The 18,058-nt window shown below is 37.0% G+C and overlaps 1 protein-coding gene across 1 annotated transcript in view; it reads right to left on the bottom strand.

Annotated features, from left to right (window-relative positions):
- Positions 1-17,998, bottom strand: part of ATM (ATM serine/threonine kinase) — a 64,939-nt gene extending 46,941 nt beyond the window's left edge. Inside the window, exons 1-19 of the mRNA XM_084279086.1 lie at positions 17,895-17,998; positions 17,696-17,808; positions 16,366-16,511; positions 15,835-15,999; positions 11,461-11,626; positions 10,960-11,198; positions 10,008-10,171; positions 9,469-9,638; positions 7,933-8,304; positions 7,218-7,412; positions 6,813-6,908; positions 5,575-5,800; positions 4,087-4,212; positions 3,244-3,369; positions 3,033-3,122; positions 2,321-2,483; positions 974-1,173; positions 593-675; positions 324-479 (exon numbers count right to left, since the gene is read on the bottom strand). Coding sequence (XP_084135212.1) covers positions 324-479; positions 593-675; positions 974-1,173; positions 2,321-2,483; positions 3,033-3,122; positions 3,244-3,369; positions 4,087-4,212; positions 5,575-5,800; positions 6,813-6,908; positions 7,218-7,412; positions 7,933-8,304; positions 9,469-9,638; positions 10,008-10,171; positions 10,960-11,198; positions 11,461-11,626; positions 15,835-15,999; positions 16,366-16,511; positions 17,696-17,808; positions 17,895-17,966 — 3,068 coding nt within the window. The 5' untranslated portion in view covers positions 17,967-17,998. The remainder of the gene's footprint in view (positions 1-323; positions 480-592; positions 676-973; positions 1,174-2,320; positions 2,484-3,032; positions 3,123-3,243; positions 3,370-4,086; positions 4,213-5,574; positions 5,801-6,812; positions 6,909-7,217; positions 7,413-7,932; positions 8,305-9,468; positions 9,639-10,007; positions 10,172-10,959; positions 11,199-11,460; positions 11,627-15,834; positions 16,000-16,365; positions 16,512-17,695; positions 17,809-17,894) is intronic.
- Between the last annotated feature and the right edge of the window lie 60 nt (positions 17,999-18,058).

The raw sequence follows: 18,058 nt of genomic DNA, 5'->3' as shown, positions 1-18,058 counted from the left end.
TATTGGTAGTACACAATTGTAATATTCATTTTTGGTTGCTGAAGTTATCAGTTGTTATAATTACTGACACAATTCTGAGCAGAATCAGCCTTCGCTAACAAACAACAGCGTACCATTTATTCCTCTAATACTATCTTAAGGACAATGTGATTCTTTCCTACAAATCTAACATGAGACAGAAAATCTGGAAAGTTAAATGCTGGGAAAAGATATCATAGGATACCAACAGCAAGATAAGCAACAGCACTACAGTCTTCACAGTGATAAGCAAAATTAAAAATTTTACGCCCAGAAGACTTCTGCATTAAATAGATAAAACATACCAAAAGGCTCCAACAACTCTCAAAACCTGTCCTTGGGCATCCCCTGTCTCTTCAGCTTGTGCGCTGGACTGGGCCAATGCTACTGCTATAGGAAGCAAGTTATTTAGAATTACTTTACAAACGTCTTGATCTCGACGGTAGAAAGAACAAACAGCACTGTGAAAGAAAGAAAGAAAGAAAAAATATCTTGAAACACTAAACCAGCTCCCATACCCTCTAGCTGTTGAACTAAAATAGCTGTAATATATGCTGAATAGTTTCTCTCTTACGAAAGAGGCCTAAGAAGCAGAAGAACATCATCTTCAGGCAAGAGGTGTTCTTCAACAGGGAGCTCCTTCAAAAGGACCAAGTACTGGGGAACATACAAAAAAAAAAGAAAGAAAAAGAACCAAAATGGAAAACAATACTTCAGAAACTAAGGAGACAAAATATATATATACCATTTTCAGTAACTCTTATGTGAAATCATGCAGCAAGGATACCTATTGTCAGCTCTTACATGTTAGACTGACCATCTTTTTATGCAAAGGCTGCCAGCCAGTAATGTGGCTCAGGAAGTTTCTACTTTCAACAAACATATTTCCAGATCCCATTCTACTACAGAGACCATTTCCAGATATTTAACAAACAATGAACAATAAAGAACTCACCATGTGCAGATGCAGGGGCTTGGCAGTATCAAAGATGCTGCTGTCAGTAAGCATTAACAGCTTCCTCCGTATATCAGAGGCTCGGAAACTCACTGTCTGAATTTGGACCGTAGTTACACAAATACACAGGAACCTCAGAATCTCAAGGAGAAGTAAATCCTGCTTTGTCAATTGTTCTTCTGCTAATGGGCTCAAAGCACCTGAAAATAAGATTTGCACGAAAGAAATGCTTCACCAAGGACAATAAAAGAGTTGGTAACATTTTAGATCTTTACAAAACACATTCATGTTCTCAGAACAGAACAGAGTACTCAAAACCTTTATTTGCTTTGAGCAGTTACTGCATCAGTAACAGCTTCTTGAGTGTTTCTCGCTTCTAAAAGACCTCTCAAACAGAGGCTTTTAGTTTTATGTGCCCATACATACCATTCATTTCTTCCTCAAGTTTACAGTTAATACAGCAGAACCGTCTACAGCTGTGTTCTGTTGTTAACTATAACTTAGGAAACATTTTAAACTACAGATTCAAAGTTTCCCCAAAATCAAAATTATGGCAATTACTGGTATGTTAGTATTCTCATTGAAATTTTGATTATAACATAAACCAAATAGCTGCAAGTGCCATTTTTTGTCACATTTAGAAGTCTTGTAACTTTCTGCAATCACAAGCTTCATATATTATTAATCAGATGACTAGAGAAGATACTTCTCAAGATAATCAACATGATGAAGATAATCAACAGGCCAGCATGGCATTAATGTAACACCCTGATTTCCTTCTTATTCGATAATAAACAGAAAACACAGTCCTGATTAAAAGCTATTTTAAGAAAGAATTTAAAACAAAAAGAGAACTTCATTACTTGTAGCTCCTAACAGGAGTACAGACAGATTTGTGCTCCTTTCCCTTGGCAGGTCCAGAGATAATAGAAAGCCGACCTCATCAAGAATTACTGACTAGGAACGGAAAAAAAGTTAAAGGGGACTACTTTACAGACATGAAGTACAATCTAGTGACAGACAGGTATCCTACAGACAACACTTTCTAACCTCTTCTTTGCCAAAATTTCTGCCTGACTTTGAACAAGTTACCTAGCTTATTTGCTTGCATTTTACTATTTATAAAATAAAAAATAAGCTTATTTCCAAATAAGCTAGAACACTTCATTAAATCTTTAAAACACTAACGAGGTACAAAGGGAAGATTACTGTTTATACCTCGTTCAACCATCACCTGCTTCAACTATTAATAAAGCAGCGGGGTTTTGTACCTCATTGTCATTTGAGCAAGGAGCAATCCATGAAAACAAGCTTTTGCAAATAGTTTTGGTCACAGAGATGACTTACCTGTTACATTTTGCATCTCAGCAGATTCATTTGTATCACTGATGTCAGTCACTGAATGATCATCAAATAGATCATCAGATGCTTGATTATCTACTTCCATTATACTCTCCTCAGGATCATTCCCTGTTAGATCCACTTCTCCCAGTTTTCCAGTAAATGTCATCTGACAAAAACACCACAACCTTTTAAAGACAGGAGAAACACTGCAGGCATAACACAAGGAAAGACAGTACAGTTTCCCAGTGAATTAGAACAGGTGAAGACAATCAGGGGTACACTGAATTTATAAACTTCATCCTTTGTGATAAACCTGTCTTTTACATATGAGAATTGTTTTATTTGAACTACTCTCTTTAGGAGAGAGAATTAAGTAACTGCATAAAAGTTAATGTCATACGCTATAGAAATTCTTACTGTGGCATGGAATCTGCATATAATTTCACTCTGGTACAGTATTAAAAAAATTGCTAAAATAACATAATTTGGTTTTTAATGTGAGCTGGCATGCTAACCCTGATCAAATGCTTACATTTTTCCCTGTGTTCAAATTCTAAGAAAAAATGTTTCCAGTTAGGAATTCTCTATAAAACTGGATGTATTTTGATTTATTTTTGCAGTAATAAGTATCTCATTTGGTTTGCCTCCAAATTATCATACTGTAAAGACATTCATAGAAGAGCACTGCATTTAGAAACAGACAGAATGTACTTACCAGAGTTTTGCAAATGTCTACAAGATCATTCATAAATTTTGATGTTAACAAACGCAGGAATATATTAGACAGCATCTTACTAGCACTGTTCTGTAAGACAGAGAGACATACAGGTAAGTTAATTCTATTTTTTCAGGTACCATATGTATTTTATTCAACTTTGTAACCTCATTAATGAAGAAATAAATGTAAAATCCTTTATAAACTTTACCTTGGTACAATTGCATAAACATTTTGTACACTGCATTATCAAAGTCCTCAGTGAATTGATCTGGGCATCTTCATGTAGTTTGGTTTTTGACTGAGAAATGCTTTCTCCAGCATAATGAATGAGAGACTAGTAAAAATACAACACAGTTAAAATTCCTCAGTTAAATCCCTGTATACATTGGCACATGCAGAGTACATACACACAGACAAAAGGACATGATTCCCATTCACACATTCTCGTTCATACAGCTTTGATATTTCCAGTGTGTATCAATGAGTCCAAACATTTTTTCTTTGATTTTTGTTTCCCCCATTCTGATTGAGAAGTGACAAAAGATGATCTAGACCTGCCTGAAACATTGGTATTTTCATCCCAAAAGTACAGCATCTGTCCATAATGTGTATGCTTTGGGTTTCCATATTTAAGCAAGAAACCACTTCAGACAGCAGTAGTAATAATAATAGTTAATAGCAGCCAGCTTTGTGACAGTTTAGATGATAATATGATCTTAACAAATTCCCACAGAAAAGACCCATAAATGAAAGGATTTGTCATCTTTTAAGTTCACTTGTCCACAATTTATTTTTTTTAAAGAGGTGACTCAATGTTTAGAATACTCTCCACTGCAAAACTGATGCACTGGTGTACTGACAGAATTTCAGTGACTTCTCTCTTTCAGCACCAAAACCATAGTTCAACCTGTCTCAACTGCCTTTTTAAAGCAGAAACCAGTGGAAATATTAATGCTCTGAAAAGGTGAAAATATGAATTAAATTTTTAAAAATTATTTTATGCCTAATGGATTATTTCAGTTTAACAGCTCCCAAACACATTACTGCTTACCTTAGCATTCTGGAACAACTCTGATTTACAGGCATCCTCTTCTTTAAATATACCAGTGTAGCAATAGCAACCAAGAACACCAATCAGGAGACTGACGCATCGGACAAGGTGTTCTGCAGCAACAAACTTTGAGGAAATCAGATACACGGTATAAATGCCAGTGGTTTATCACTAAACTTTTCCACCAAAATACATAATTCTTTAGTATTTTTTTTAGAGAATTTTTAAAAAGATTTTACCAAAATTAAAGCTTTGCATCCTAGTGTTTTGCACTGCAGTGCTTCAGGTCCCTAAGAAGTCCTTTTGGCTCTCCATGTTATAATCATCTCTGTACGTCCCATGGCTCTTATGCTTTCTTCCTTCACAATACTTCAAATTCTCACTTTCCTTCAGATTCCATCATAGCAGCACTTCCAGGTCTTCCTACCTGCTCTATTTATTTATTTTACCTCCCACCAGGACAAGAGACAGTATGAGCTAGTCAGGAACTCTATCATATCTTTACACAGGCATAAGTTATATAGCTCCTAATTGCCAAGATTCTTCTCCAAAGGAAAGATTCTGTGGTGTTTCAACAAGGTGCAAATAGGATCACAAGGTAATTCAGGCTGAAAGGGACTTCAGCAGGTCACTGGTTCAACCTTCTGCTCACAGCAGGTCAGCTGTGAGACCAGAACAGGTTATTCAAGGCTTGATCCATTCAGTGTTTGAAAACCTCCAAGGACTGCACAGCCTCTCAGGCAGGGCAACCTGACTCTCCTCATGTAGTAATTCTACTTTTATCCAATGCAAACTTCTCTTGACTCTGCCTGCTGTCTCTCATCCTCCTGCAATACAACACTGTGAAGAGCCTGGATCTGTCTTCTAGACAATCCTGCAAGCATCAGCAGGCTCCCACAAAGCCTGTTAGGTCCCCCCAAAGCCAACTCTGCTCCAGGCTAAACAAGATCAGTTTCCTCTGTCTCCTCACAGGTGAAGTGTTGGAACCCCAGCATCTCAGGGGCCTCCACTGAATGCCATCTAAAGGCACCGAGGGGGATAATTAGTTCCCTTGAGCACTGGCTGTGTTCTTGTTAAAACAGCCTGTATTTGAAGCTTTCTTTACAATTAATTCTGTACACAGCTGCCTTGTTTTACAAAACCTAACTCTTTGAGACCAAGGCTATCTTGGCTGAAAACTAGCAAGAGCTTAAAGCATTACAGGGGCACAGAAGTTGAAACCAACACCACGAAGAGCAGAGTAACTTTGCACATGCTTTGACTTCTATGCAGCTTCTACATATCCCCACATACCTATGAAAATTATGGATATTTTGCCAATGATGTGAAGAAATACAGGTTTCTCTATTTTGCATTATTTGGTATAGTTTTTAAAATGCTCGTGGTTCATTTTTAGTGGCAAAATGAATTAAAATCTATATACTTTCCCTTGCAAATATATTGTTTGGGAGCACAAATATAAGGATGTAACAGTAATCTCTAACTTACCTTCGGAGCATAGCTGCTTAAAAGCTTTTCTGACATTGCAGAAAGGCAAGACTCCAGTGTTTCCTTAAGACTTTGGTTGACAGCAAGTTTTGAACCAGTCACATTTTTATCTGCAACTTTTACTGCAAAGTTAGTGAAAATATCCATTTCATCAAATGTTGTCTGCAGATACAGCTCTTCAACATCAGAAAAATTGTTTTCTTCTTTCCCTTGCAAGTGTTGCACACTTCAAGAAGAGACATCATTTTTACTTCAGCAGCCAGTATGAGACTTACAAAGTCTTTAAAACTATTATTTAAATGCAAGAAATGAACAAAAGCAAAATAAAATACTGTATCTTTTTGTGCTTCCAAACTGTGCTTGATCTTTAATTTTTGAGGTGACTTTCATTGTGGAACGGATACTACTATTTTAGCTGTGTCTGAAAAAGCTGCGAGGGCAAACAGAGCCTGCACACACATCCTATATTTCACTGCAGTTTATACAGCAGGAAGTGTTTTGTGTTAAAGCAAAAGTAGGTTGAGGTCAACCTACTTTACAGAACTGGAGCAGAAATTCACAACCCCCCTGAAGACAGTACTTTTAACTTCTAGTAGGGAAGTCTTATCTTCCATCAGAACAAGTTAATACACACTTCAGTTTCATTAAGAGGAAACTGGCTATGGTCCAAGAGCTTGAACATACTCATCAGTGAGAGATGCAACAGCATTCAGAGAGTAACTGACAGACTCAAGTAATGTGTGGCTGGGGCCACAAATGTAGGTGGAATGGCATGAGGACATATGGACAGTAAGCATCTAGCCAACTTTCTACTTGGCATCTATCTTCAGGAAAACTCTTGAGATACATGCTTCTATAGCACAGAAGGCACTGTTAGAAAGCACAAATACACAGTTGTATGAAGTTACAAATTATTTGAAAAATATCACTGTAATGAGTTAAAAATACCTAATGAGCCAAATATTTAGCTGTACTGCTAAAGGGATATGATACATGTATTCCTTACAAGGCATTTCGTTCAGTACCTAAAGCTTGACTGTGAGCAAGTGACTATTCTAATGCCTGCTTAAAGCATCTTAACAAATTGCAAAAGTGCTGTAATTTTGATGGGGTCTGAAAGATGCTGTACAGAAAGATGGGAAAACCCTTGAGGAAGTATGTGTTTTGTTATCTCCGTTTGCTAAAATGACAAAATAGAAGAAGCTTAAGCACCTATAACAATTGATTTAAAAACATACCATTTAAAGTCATTTTGGAAAAACGTCATGGCAGCTCTACAGTTCTTCATTGTAAGACTCACAAGAATTTTTTGTAATAGAAGATGAGGAAAGTCACTGTAAAAAATAAAGAAAAATGCTTTGTATTTTCTTGCAATCAGATAAGCTCTTGGAATTCCTGAAGCACACTCAAACATTAACCAGATAGACAGTGTATTTTTAAAGAAGTATTAGGTTTTCAGTTAACATTTCTAACACATAATTCATGTATCTGCTATGCTATGGACACAGAACTAATATGTCCCCAGAATAACATTGTACAGTAAGCTATAAATTCTACCAAATCATTAACATAATACAACTGCAATGCAATTTTCTGTGTTACAGGCTGAGCTTACATACAAAATCACGCCACAAAGAATTTACCTGCAGAGCACAGGAGGCAATTCTGCAAATTCTTCCATTTCTTCCTCGAAATAGGAGGACAGGAGCCATTTCATTACAGCCTCCTTCAACAAAGAATCCAGATTTCTTTCAGCATTACTCTGTTTCATTCCTACATCCAAATTTTCTGGCACTGAACAGGCAGACATTACTAATGATAAACAACATACAGCAGAACTGTAACAAAAATGGAATATGGCACTTGTGAGAAACGATGTGGATTTGTTGATCAGCACTCTAAAGCAAAGACAGTATTTCTGCATATTGGAAACCTCTTTATTAGAATCTCTGCCTTTTCAAAAGCCACATTGGTGGTGATTACTGGCATTTCTTGTCTATTTTAAAGAATGTTCCAGACTATGCATTTCAGAATCAAAATATTTAGAAGAAAACATTTAACATCAAGAAAACTTTTTAACTTCAAAAAATTATTCTTTCGGAATTTAAAGTTTAAATTTATCAGTCCATTTTACATTTTTTAGTCAATTTTAAATTTGAAGATGCTTGCCTTTCCTCTTCTGCCTCTGCTTTCAGACCTATGTACCTATTTACACTTGTTTCAAATGTTTGAAACACAAACATGGGGAGTTCTTAACTAGAAATGCAGCCACAAGGACAGTATTACTTTGAATAATGCAGTGAATTTGGTTGCACAGTAAAGAACAACACAAAATATTATCCTTGCTTCCCATTTTACCTTGAAGGCTTACATGCAGGTCCTGAAAATATCTTCCAGAGTTCTTTATCTGTTACAACAAGGTTTCCTTGGATCATAGCTCCAAGCAGCCCAAAGCTTTCCACTTCTATTTGCTGGAAACTTATGCTACGGATGGTAAGAGACCAAATCTTTGCCCAGGTTCTCTGGAGCTCCAACTTGTGCTTGCTTTTCAAATCAGTCTTCTGGTTTTGACACAAAGCTACTTCTGTGAGACACTTCAGCACGTACGGGGTCCTTTCTCCTCGGCGCTGCTGAGGCAGTAACTGGTGAAGTACATTGAGTAAGGGAGGTAGCTCACTGTTAGGAAGACTCATGGGATACTTTGATATTAACTGAGCTGCAATCTGTAACCTTGAAAACACAAAGTGAAGCAAATAATATCAAACATATGTAAATCTGCACCTTCAAAAGTAAATTAACAAAAAAGCCTTCTCTGATGATTGCTTCATGTTTATAGTCCCCCATACTGAGCTGTTTACTATCAAAGCTTAAAGATTTAATATTTCTACTGTTTTTACTTGTCAAGTTTGCTCATCTAGCCTCACTATTACTAATCCTTCATTGCAAGCTAACTTCACTGATTTCTGATCACAAGATAAAAAAAATTCAACAAAATAATATTTTTCTCCTTCAGAACTAGCCTGTTAGACACTCTGGCCCAGGGAGTGACCTTGAGGGTGAAATTGCATGAACAGGAAACATTGCAACAACCTTTGCAGACAAGAAAATTAAAATCTATCAAATGAACAAAATGTTGAGCTGGGGTTGGTTAAGTTGGAAGAGTTTTGCTCATAGCAATGGCTGCAACTCTACAGTACAGTACTTGGAGTATCTCTTGGAGATTGCCACCTCCACGCTGAATGGCATGTTAACTTCTCAACTGGATTCCAAGCTAAATTCTGGGAAATTCCAGCTGTGGTCTTTTAAGGACTCAATTCCCTGCTACACGCTCTGCCAGGGTCCTTCTCCTGCGGGGATCAGGGGAGAAGTTGTGGACCAATTCAGAAGATCCTCACGTCAAACAAAATACTCCTTAATCAGGGTCTAAGCTAAGATGCCAGGCTTTGCACTTCAACAGCTTTTAGGCCAGGTATTACAGCAAACTGTTGAAGTAGTCTAAAATGGCTGTTGTCCTATGACACAGCCAGCTTAAGATGGAAGTAAATCTCATGTTTGTTTCCTAATACTGATAAGCTGGATCACACCCCCAATGTACATAAATACTGGTAATCTCTAGCACAAAAGACAGATAAAAAAAATCAGAGGCAGTAATATCTTATATACTACAACACAATTTACCAGACCTTAATGTGATTTCTTAGAAAACACACAGTCTTTAAAGCAAGAGTGCCAAGAACACTGTTTTCCAAATGCTGTGAGAATCTAAGCTTAGTGTTTAGACATATAATTACAGCACATGCAGACACCTAATCTGAACCCACAACATAGTCAGAAGAACACTGAAATGACAAAAGATGTGTGTAGTGATGTCTGTTTCATGCAAGTTGTTATTACCATGGTATGACATCAAAATCCTTCTGAGATCTTTGCAGGTTGTCTCGAATTACTTCCCAGCCTAGTTCAATCCTCCTGCGCTTGCTTGGTACTGTTTCATCACTGGACTCTCTTTGTGAAACAGCATATGGAGGGGTAATTTCCAGAACTTTGGTATCCTCTGTAAAAACCTTTTATGCAGAGAAATTAAAAGTATGCAAATAAAAACCAAAAGCATTTACAGAAAAATTTCCATGTCCAACTGAAACAGTCCATTTTTTACCATGTATAAAACCTCTTAAGAGACAGCCAGATTTATTGTTTATTATTTACTATTTTTGCTTACAGTCTAACACTGGTGAAACTTATATACACATTTTTTAAAGTGCATAAAAGTTAACAACTAAACACAACAAAAGCACAGACAAAAGGAATTAATACTTCATTAAATGATGTTGAGGAAATGCTAAAGCCATATTACTTTTAAAAGCAATACACAAAAGCAATACATACAACACAGTAAATACACAGACAACTTTCTATTAAAATAAAAACGTTACCTGATGACAAGTATCAGCCATTAATTCAATCAAATTTTCCTTTACAGCAATATTACGTGAGCCTGAAGAATACTTTCCCCTACTACCGATGAGATTTATTTCATTCACCAGCAGATCATACAGGTTATGTAAGATCCTTTGCCATTTTTCTGAGTCATATGCACCTGTACATGCAAAAACAATTGAAAGATAACACATACCACCCACTTGATACAAAATGTAAACCTACTTAGACAACACAAAATACATCCAAAACCAGCATAAAGCATACAGAGCTTAACTAATGCAGACCTGCAGAACACATGCCTTATAGTAGAGAATTAATAAAGTAAAAAAGTGAAAGTTAAGAGAGAATTTAATCAGCATATGCAAGTAATTAAAGTACAAATGAAGTTTCTAATGAACAATTCTTTAACTGGGAAGACTACAATGAAATGCAATGGATAAATTTGGACTAATATCAAACACTCTGCCACTTGTAGACAAAGTTAGAAAAAAAAAAATTTAACATGAGTTTATAACTGAAATATGCCGTGACAGACAAACAGTATTACTGATTGATGTTCTCTGACCAGTGTTATACACTAGGTCAGACTCACACCATAGTAGTAATTTCTGGGCTTAAGTAAAGATATCTTAAGTAAGATATAAACACGTGGCAATTTAAATTATTATTTCCCTTCCCCAAAGACTTTGTCTTTTGATTTAGTACTTAAAATCACCTTTTGATTAAAAAAAAATTTAAAAATCAACATTTACAGGATTTAATACAATTAATATTCTCTTAGTGTATACAATTTTTAATGGATAGTGCAAAACTTCTGACAAGTAATCATCACTTCCATTAATGCTTCCAAGATTCAGCATCAAAATTCAGAAAGTTGGTGTAATGATTCAATCACATACAGTTATAAAAGAAAAACCCCAACAAACAGGAAACTTTTAATTGTACCTTTTCCTTGAGTTTTTGCACCCTTTGGATGATGAATGTGAACTTGGAGACGAAATAACTCAATTATTGATTCCTTCAGGGAATCTTTTGGTTTATACTGAGTCCAAATATAAAGCACTGTAGGCAAAATTTCTTCCCCTACTTTACAAATCCGTATACGACAGTTGGCAGCAAATTTATTGCAGAAGATATTCATTGCTCCAATGATATGATCCAGACCTGCTGTGCTCTTCTCCTGCCTGCAACATAAACCAATCACTCAAACTTCTGTGAGAAATCTTCTTAATTCTTTTCACAGGAATATTTTAAATGCTACTATTAGGTAACTACATTCGGAATATTATTTGCCTAACAAATGCACAAGTTATTAATATTGTAAAGAATCTATTAAATTGGTATTTAAAGATAAACAAAATCTGTCCAATGTAATATTACCTGCTATTACTCAAGTCTAATCCCAAATGCTTAAAATGATATACAAAAGGAGCACATGCAACATACCTTGCACACTGCATTGCTTTTGAAAAGAAGAGAAACATATCAGAACTCTGCCCATCAGTCTGGAAGCAGTACCCCCTCGTCAGCGTGTGAATTATCCTAGCCACCAAGACTCTATTAATCTTCCCAGAAGGTTTGAGGTACAATTGGCCATACAGGGTCAGCAACTCTGCAAATGTATAAGAAAAAGTATCTATGAAACAGCGTGCATGTATGTTGTAATTATACAAGTATACAAAGTATACAAACATATAGATTACATTAAGAATGTTTGACACAAAAGATTGCATTAAATATACAGAAACCACCATTCTGAATTCAGCTGCATGTCATTATTCATGAAATATCCTATTAAACAGCTCTGATCTCAACCCACAAGTTTCACTTTCATTTTTGGTTCTCTCCTCCATCCCACTGACATGGGCGTGAGTGATCCTATGGCTCTGCGGTCATTTTAGTTGCCGACCAGGTTAAATCATGACACTGGGATATATCCAGTTCTGCCTTAATTCCTACAGCAGACAGATGAAATAGCTCTAACTTCAGTACTGGTGGTGACACAGCAATTAGTGGACCTGGACATTTAGATTAAGGAAGACACTGTGTAATTTGTTCAGCAGCAAGAGTGGCTAGTGTCTCCTGGAAGATGGATGTAGAATCTTCTGCAGCTTACCCCATGCAGCGGTACAGGCTTGGGGGCGACTGGCTGGAGAGCTGTCAGGCAGAGAAGGACCTGGGGGTGTTGGTTGACTGCAGGCTGAATATGAGTCAACAGTGTGCTCAGGTGACCAAGAAGGCCAATGGCATCCTGCCTTGTATCAAAAACAGTGTGGCCAGTAGGTCTGGGGAGGTGATTGTGCCCCTGTGCCTTGGTGAGACGGCATCTCGAGTGCTGTGTCCAGTTCTGGGCTCTTAAACATAAGAAGGCCACTGAGGTCCTTGAATGAGTCCAGAAAAGGGCAACCAGGCTGGTGAAGGGGCTGGAGCTGTTTAGCCTAGAGAAGAGACGGTTGAGGGGAGACCTCATCACCGCCTACAACGACCTGAAGGGAGGTTGCAGAGAGGTGGGACATGGTCTCTTCGGCCAGGTGACAGGAAAAGGGCAAATGGCACAAAGCTGCACCAGAGCAGGTTCAGATTAGATGTTAGGAAAAGAATTTTCACTAAATTCTGGGAGCCTGGAACAGGCTGCCCAGGGATGTGGTTGAGTCACCTTCCCTGGATGTCTTTAAAAAAAGGGTAGATGAGGTACTTTGGGATATGGTTTAGCATAGGACAGGAACGGTTGGACTTGATGATCTTAAAGATCTTTTCCAGCTTTGTGATTCTGTGTGCCTGAAGGAGTACTGAATGAGGTCACGGAGAACTAATGGACTACCTCACCCATTTTTGCTGTGAATGTGCTCTGAACAAAGCAACTACCTTCCTAGATTAATGATCAGTTTATGTTTGTATCCTATGGAGATTACCAAATTGCTCACATACGTAATCAGTGTGTGTGGCAAAGGGAGTGTCACCAAAACTTTCTGCTTCCTCACTTGGTCACAAACATGCTGAATAAATGGAAGCCTGTCAATCTACTGCCATGGTTTAGGTCAGGACAGACTAAACACATTCACTACTGCATGGTAATTTGCCTATTTTTTGCCTCAGAAACTACAAGGAGAGCACTACAAAATTGCAGAAATATGGTTCTCTCCTTCCACAATCCTTGATGACAAGAGCAGTGGTTATCAGTGGTCAGAAGCTTCTGTGTTAAGCATGCTGGTCCTGGTCATGTGAGCCTGGTCCCAGGAATCCCTGGCGGTCCTCCACCCACAGCCTAAAACATGCTGACATACCACCACCCCTCTGCCCTGTCAAGCTAAGGTAGATGAGTTTTATGAGGTGGAGAACATCTTCCAGATTGTTTTGTGTTTACCCATCAGTGGAGTTCTCTGAGTTATTGCTCACTGACTGGTGTAGCAAGTCACTGGATCATTTAAGCTGGCTCAGCTATGAGATCAGCCCATCCGGCTTTGAATCACTCATTCTGGTGTAAATTTGATCCTGCTATTTCTGTCAGTTACATCGCTTTTTCCCTGCAACACCTGCCTAATTGTGCTTACTCTGGACAAAAAGTTACACACTTAGCACCTGCACAGCAGCATACCAAAGGTCACACTGTGCAGTCCAACATTCACCTCATTACTCGAGTTATACCAGCTCAGTAGGCCGCAACACCTTCTGCCCCTCGCTCTAACACTCATTTAATGGCACATAGTGGGAGGTTACCTGTATCATAAATTACATACATCCTTTGCAACAATCTGCAAACTCAAAAAGTTTGGAGATAATGGATGATACAACATAACTAGTCAAGTCCATGTTCTTCTGTCCCTAATTTCATCACTTTGCTTTTGAAGTGAGATCCATTACCAAACTCAATTATTTCTGGTGTACCATATCTTCACAGAATTTCCTTTTCTAGACCTATTACAGTGCTTTTAGCAGTGGCATAAGATACTTGGCAAGTCTCCAGACAGCTTGCAGTCATTTCTTTAAAATACCAATTTCCCCCTACTAGACTTGTAGTCCACTTAGAACACATCTCCAGTCTCCCAGTTTAAACTGCAGTACACACATACATATCCCCCACCAGATCACTGATTTTATAAATGGAAAATAGGCTTCCCTGGGTTAGTCCAAGAATTACAAATAGGCATTAAGGTGGAGTCACTAAAAAAGGTTATGATAACCTTTACAAAGCTCATGCAGAAGCAACTTGTTTCATTTAATGGATTTAAGGCTGACCTCCTCTAGATTTATGGCCTTTAGCCCGGCCTCACTTCAGTAATTAAATTCCACTGTGACCTTTATGTGGCCCCTAATTTCTTTTGTCACATTTCCAGTGTCTGTCCATACACAAAGAAATTCACAGAATCACAGAATGTGTTAGCTTGGAAGGGACCTTTAACATGTGCCTGTAATATTCAACAAATTAGACTGTAAAACTTGGAACACTTGGTTTTTTCTAACTGTGGTGTTATTACATGAATAAATGAAAACATGGGCTGAGAGGTTTCTTCACATCAATTAGATGATTCAAAATACGTGAATATTCTTCTCCATTCTTGTCTTGGTTTTGGCTGGGATAAAGTTAATCTTCATCCTAGCAATTGGTATAGTGCTATGTTTGGGATTTAGGGTGAGAATAATGTTGATAACACATTGATGTTTCAGCTGTTGCTGAGCAGTGCTTACACTAAGTCAAGGATTTTTCTGCTTCTCACACCACCCCACCAGTGAGGAGGCTGGGAGCACACAACAAGCTGGGAGAGGACATGGCTAGGACAACTGACCCCAACTGGCCAAAGGGATATTCCACAACATATGATGTCATGCTTTGTATATAAACTAGGAGGAAAGCTGGCTGGGGAGGCTGCTGCTTGGGAACAAACTGGGCATCAGTCTATTGGTGGTGGACAACTGTTTTTCATTTGCATCACTTGCCTTCCTTGTACTTTATTTTTGTCTCTTTTTGTTACATTCCTTTTCATCACAATTTGTTGTTATTATATTTTTATAATATATATATTTATATATATTAAAATATATTTATATTTTATTTCAATTATCACACTGTCTTTACCTCAATTTTTCTCACTTTTACTCTTCTGATTCTCTTCCCCATCCCCACTGGTGGAGGAGTGACCAAGCAGCTGTGTGGTGTTTAGTTGCAGGCTGGGGTTAAGCCACAACAATGCTAAGTAAGTTAACTCTCTTGGAGTAGAATCCAATCTTCTGAGAAGTGAAAAATGACATATGCATTTCCACTCAGTTCAGGTTGCATGCTATATCTTTATTCAATTTTTTAATAGTTTGGGGGTGGTTCTATTTAAATCTTAAGCTATTCTTTCTTTATATTTATGTAACACCAAAGAATAAATGCTTTTTGGACCTTCATGAGCCAACAAAACTCAGATAATAAAATTTAGTACTAATACATTAATTATATCAAAACTATACCTAATAGCTTATAAACAATTGCACACCAACACCACTTTTACTGATGCATACACATTGCATGGATTTGTTTTATATGTTAGGTCCTGTGGAGACAATGCACATAAAACCCAATTGTACATGGTCTTGTACATATGTACACATGTAAGGTTATCTATTTCAATAAGCAATAGAAAAACTCTATGCAGAAGTGTAAAAAATCAATTCCTAATCTTTGCTGCTTTACTTTGATGGTAAGTCTTCAGGTTTGATGCTATTTGATGCATGATTTGTGTGGTACCTCACAAAAATGGCCACTGAACAAATTAAAAGACACCTAAGCATGCTACTATAATAGGAAAAGACATTTGTAAGTAGGCTTAAAAACGTTACCTGACCACTGCTGCTGGGATATCTCACACCAGTATTTCCTTACTGGAAGGATATCTTTTAGTAGTATACTACTACAGTCAGATCCATAAGCAGCACAACTTGTTGGATCTCTTATAATTTCCATGACATAAATCAGAAGTTCCTGACATTTCAGTCTGGGTCCTCCTACATGAAGAAATAATGTGAAGCTGCAATTAATCAGAAGCATGCCAAATAAACCTGGTATTGTTTGTAAATGCTTACTTAAAAACAAAACACTATGCCTACAGTTCAGAAACTGTTCTGTCCAAAATCATCTTCCTAAACAAACTCTTTCTAAGAAAGAGAGAATAAGAGAAAGGCACTGTGAGCATCAACACAGACAGAGAAGGAGCACAACGGACCAACCCACATGAAGATACTTAAATTGTAAACACCTGGAAGCAAGCAACATGTACCCCATGGTAGTTATTTACTTCAGAGTAAAAATTCAAAGTTAAAAGCAAAGCATCAATATGAAACAGTAATTGTATATGAATATATATTACTGACTTTTATTAGCACATCTGATGAAATATTTGACCAGACTTCCAACTTCTTGCATCTTTTTCTGTCTGGTAGTCTGAGTTGAAGCAGATGCATTTGGTTTTGTCAGCAGAAGGTTTTTCATTTCTTTCTGGAAATATTTCTGTAGGACACTTTAAAAAAACAACAACCACAAAACTATTGATCAAGGACCTGCATATTTATGATTGAAGTAAAATATGTAAATGTCATCGTATCCTAGAACATCTGAAAATTAACTGAAATAGATTACAGTCTGAACATGATGGAAATAATGGAAACAATCTATAAAAGGAGCTGTAAATTTTAAAGATAATCCAGAAGCAACCTGAATAGGAACCAAACTTTACTTTAAACTTTGCATAATGCTAACTCTACAATGTATAATTAGAAAAAAAATTACAATGTCAAGTATTTTTATGTATCTTGCAACATTATATAACAAAATAATAAGTAGTACTAGTACTCTATTGTCCTATTTCTCCATCATTAATATACAGATACATTTCAGATCTAAGCAGATTAAATTTTTCACTGGCTTTGCCACTGGCAATTACTGTAGATTACTGGCCTATTATTTGTATTCAATTTACAGTCTCTATTTCTGTATTCCTCCCACATACTTCCAATATATTACTGACGATCTCACAAGCAACATACAACATTTATTAAATATTTCTTAAGAGTTTTGGTACAGCTAGGAAACAAGAACTGTTCCAATGCTTCCAATCAAAAAAGAGTAATGGAAAGCTGACCATACACCAGCCTATGAAAGCTAGTACTTCAGATGCACTGTTCACATGAAATTTAATACTGGTCCCAGCTGCTCGAAGAACTTATCACACTCATACTCAGTCCAATCTTGTAGTACACCTAACGCAGATTACATCAAAGATGGACCTCTGTAAACCTCAGCATAGATTCTTTCATTCACAAGTCACAGTTCTCCTATTGTGTCCTGAAGAACTTGGTTACACAAAAAATTCCAATGAGCTATTTATTATCTACATATGAACTATACATTGAAAATCAGATACAGAAGATATTTTCCAATAAAATAACTATTATTCTTGCCAGGAAAAACAATATTTAATTATCGATCAGTTTCCTAGCAGTTAAGTTTTATGTGTAAGTGTTGCATTTTTGGTTATTTCCTATTTTCTTCCTTTAGAGACCAACGCAAGTCATTTCTTGTTTATAAGCTGACAAGAAGTCTAAATCAATCTAAGATTGGTCTGATAAACAAAATAATTGTGTTCCATGTTAGAAAATTGCAACTATTCACAAGAAAAAAAAAAAAGGAATAAAAAGAAACTACCTAAACACAGCATCCCAGTTGAGTTGCTTTCCTTGTTTAGAATCAGAATTCCGGTCCAGCTGGAGGACTGTTTCAGAATCACGGAGAAGTCGCTTGAAATTTTCAATTTCCTTCTGAAAACGTAAGTCATGAGAGAGAATTATTAAATTATTCCCTTTGTTGCTAATCAAAGCACACACACCAAAAGAAAACTTGTTACCCTTCGCTCCACAGCTTTCTCATTTTCAAGGCGACGACAACAAATGAGCAGATCATGTAATGCAAGACTCATGGTTCAGTTTTACAGAACAGTCATTTGTATCTGCAAGCAAAAGAAAAGACCAGCATTTAACACAGAGCCAGCTCAACCAGTCCAAAATTTGA

Source organism: Gallinula chloropus, assembly GCF_964237585.1.
Source record: "Gallinula chloropus genome assembly, chromosome: 1".
Lineage (NCBI taxonomy): Eukaryota > Metazoa > Chordata > Aves > Gruiformes > Rallidae > Gallinula > Gallinula chloropus.
Note: the sequence above shows the minus strand (reverse complement) of the source record. Positions and strands in the feature narration are given on the sequence as shown.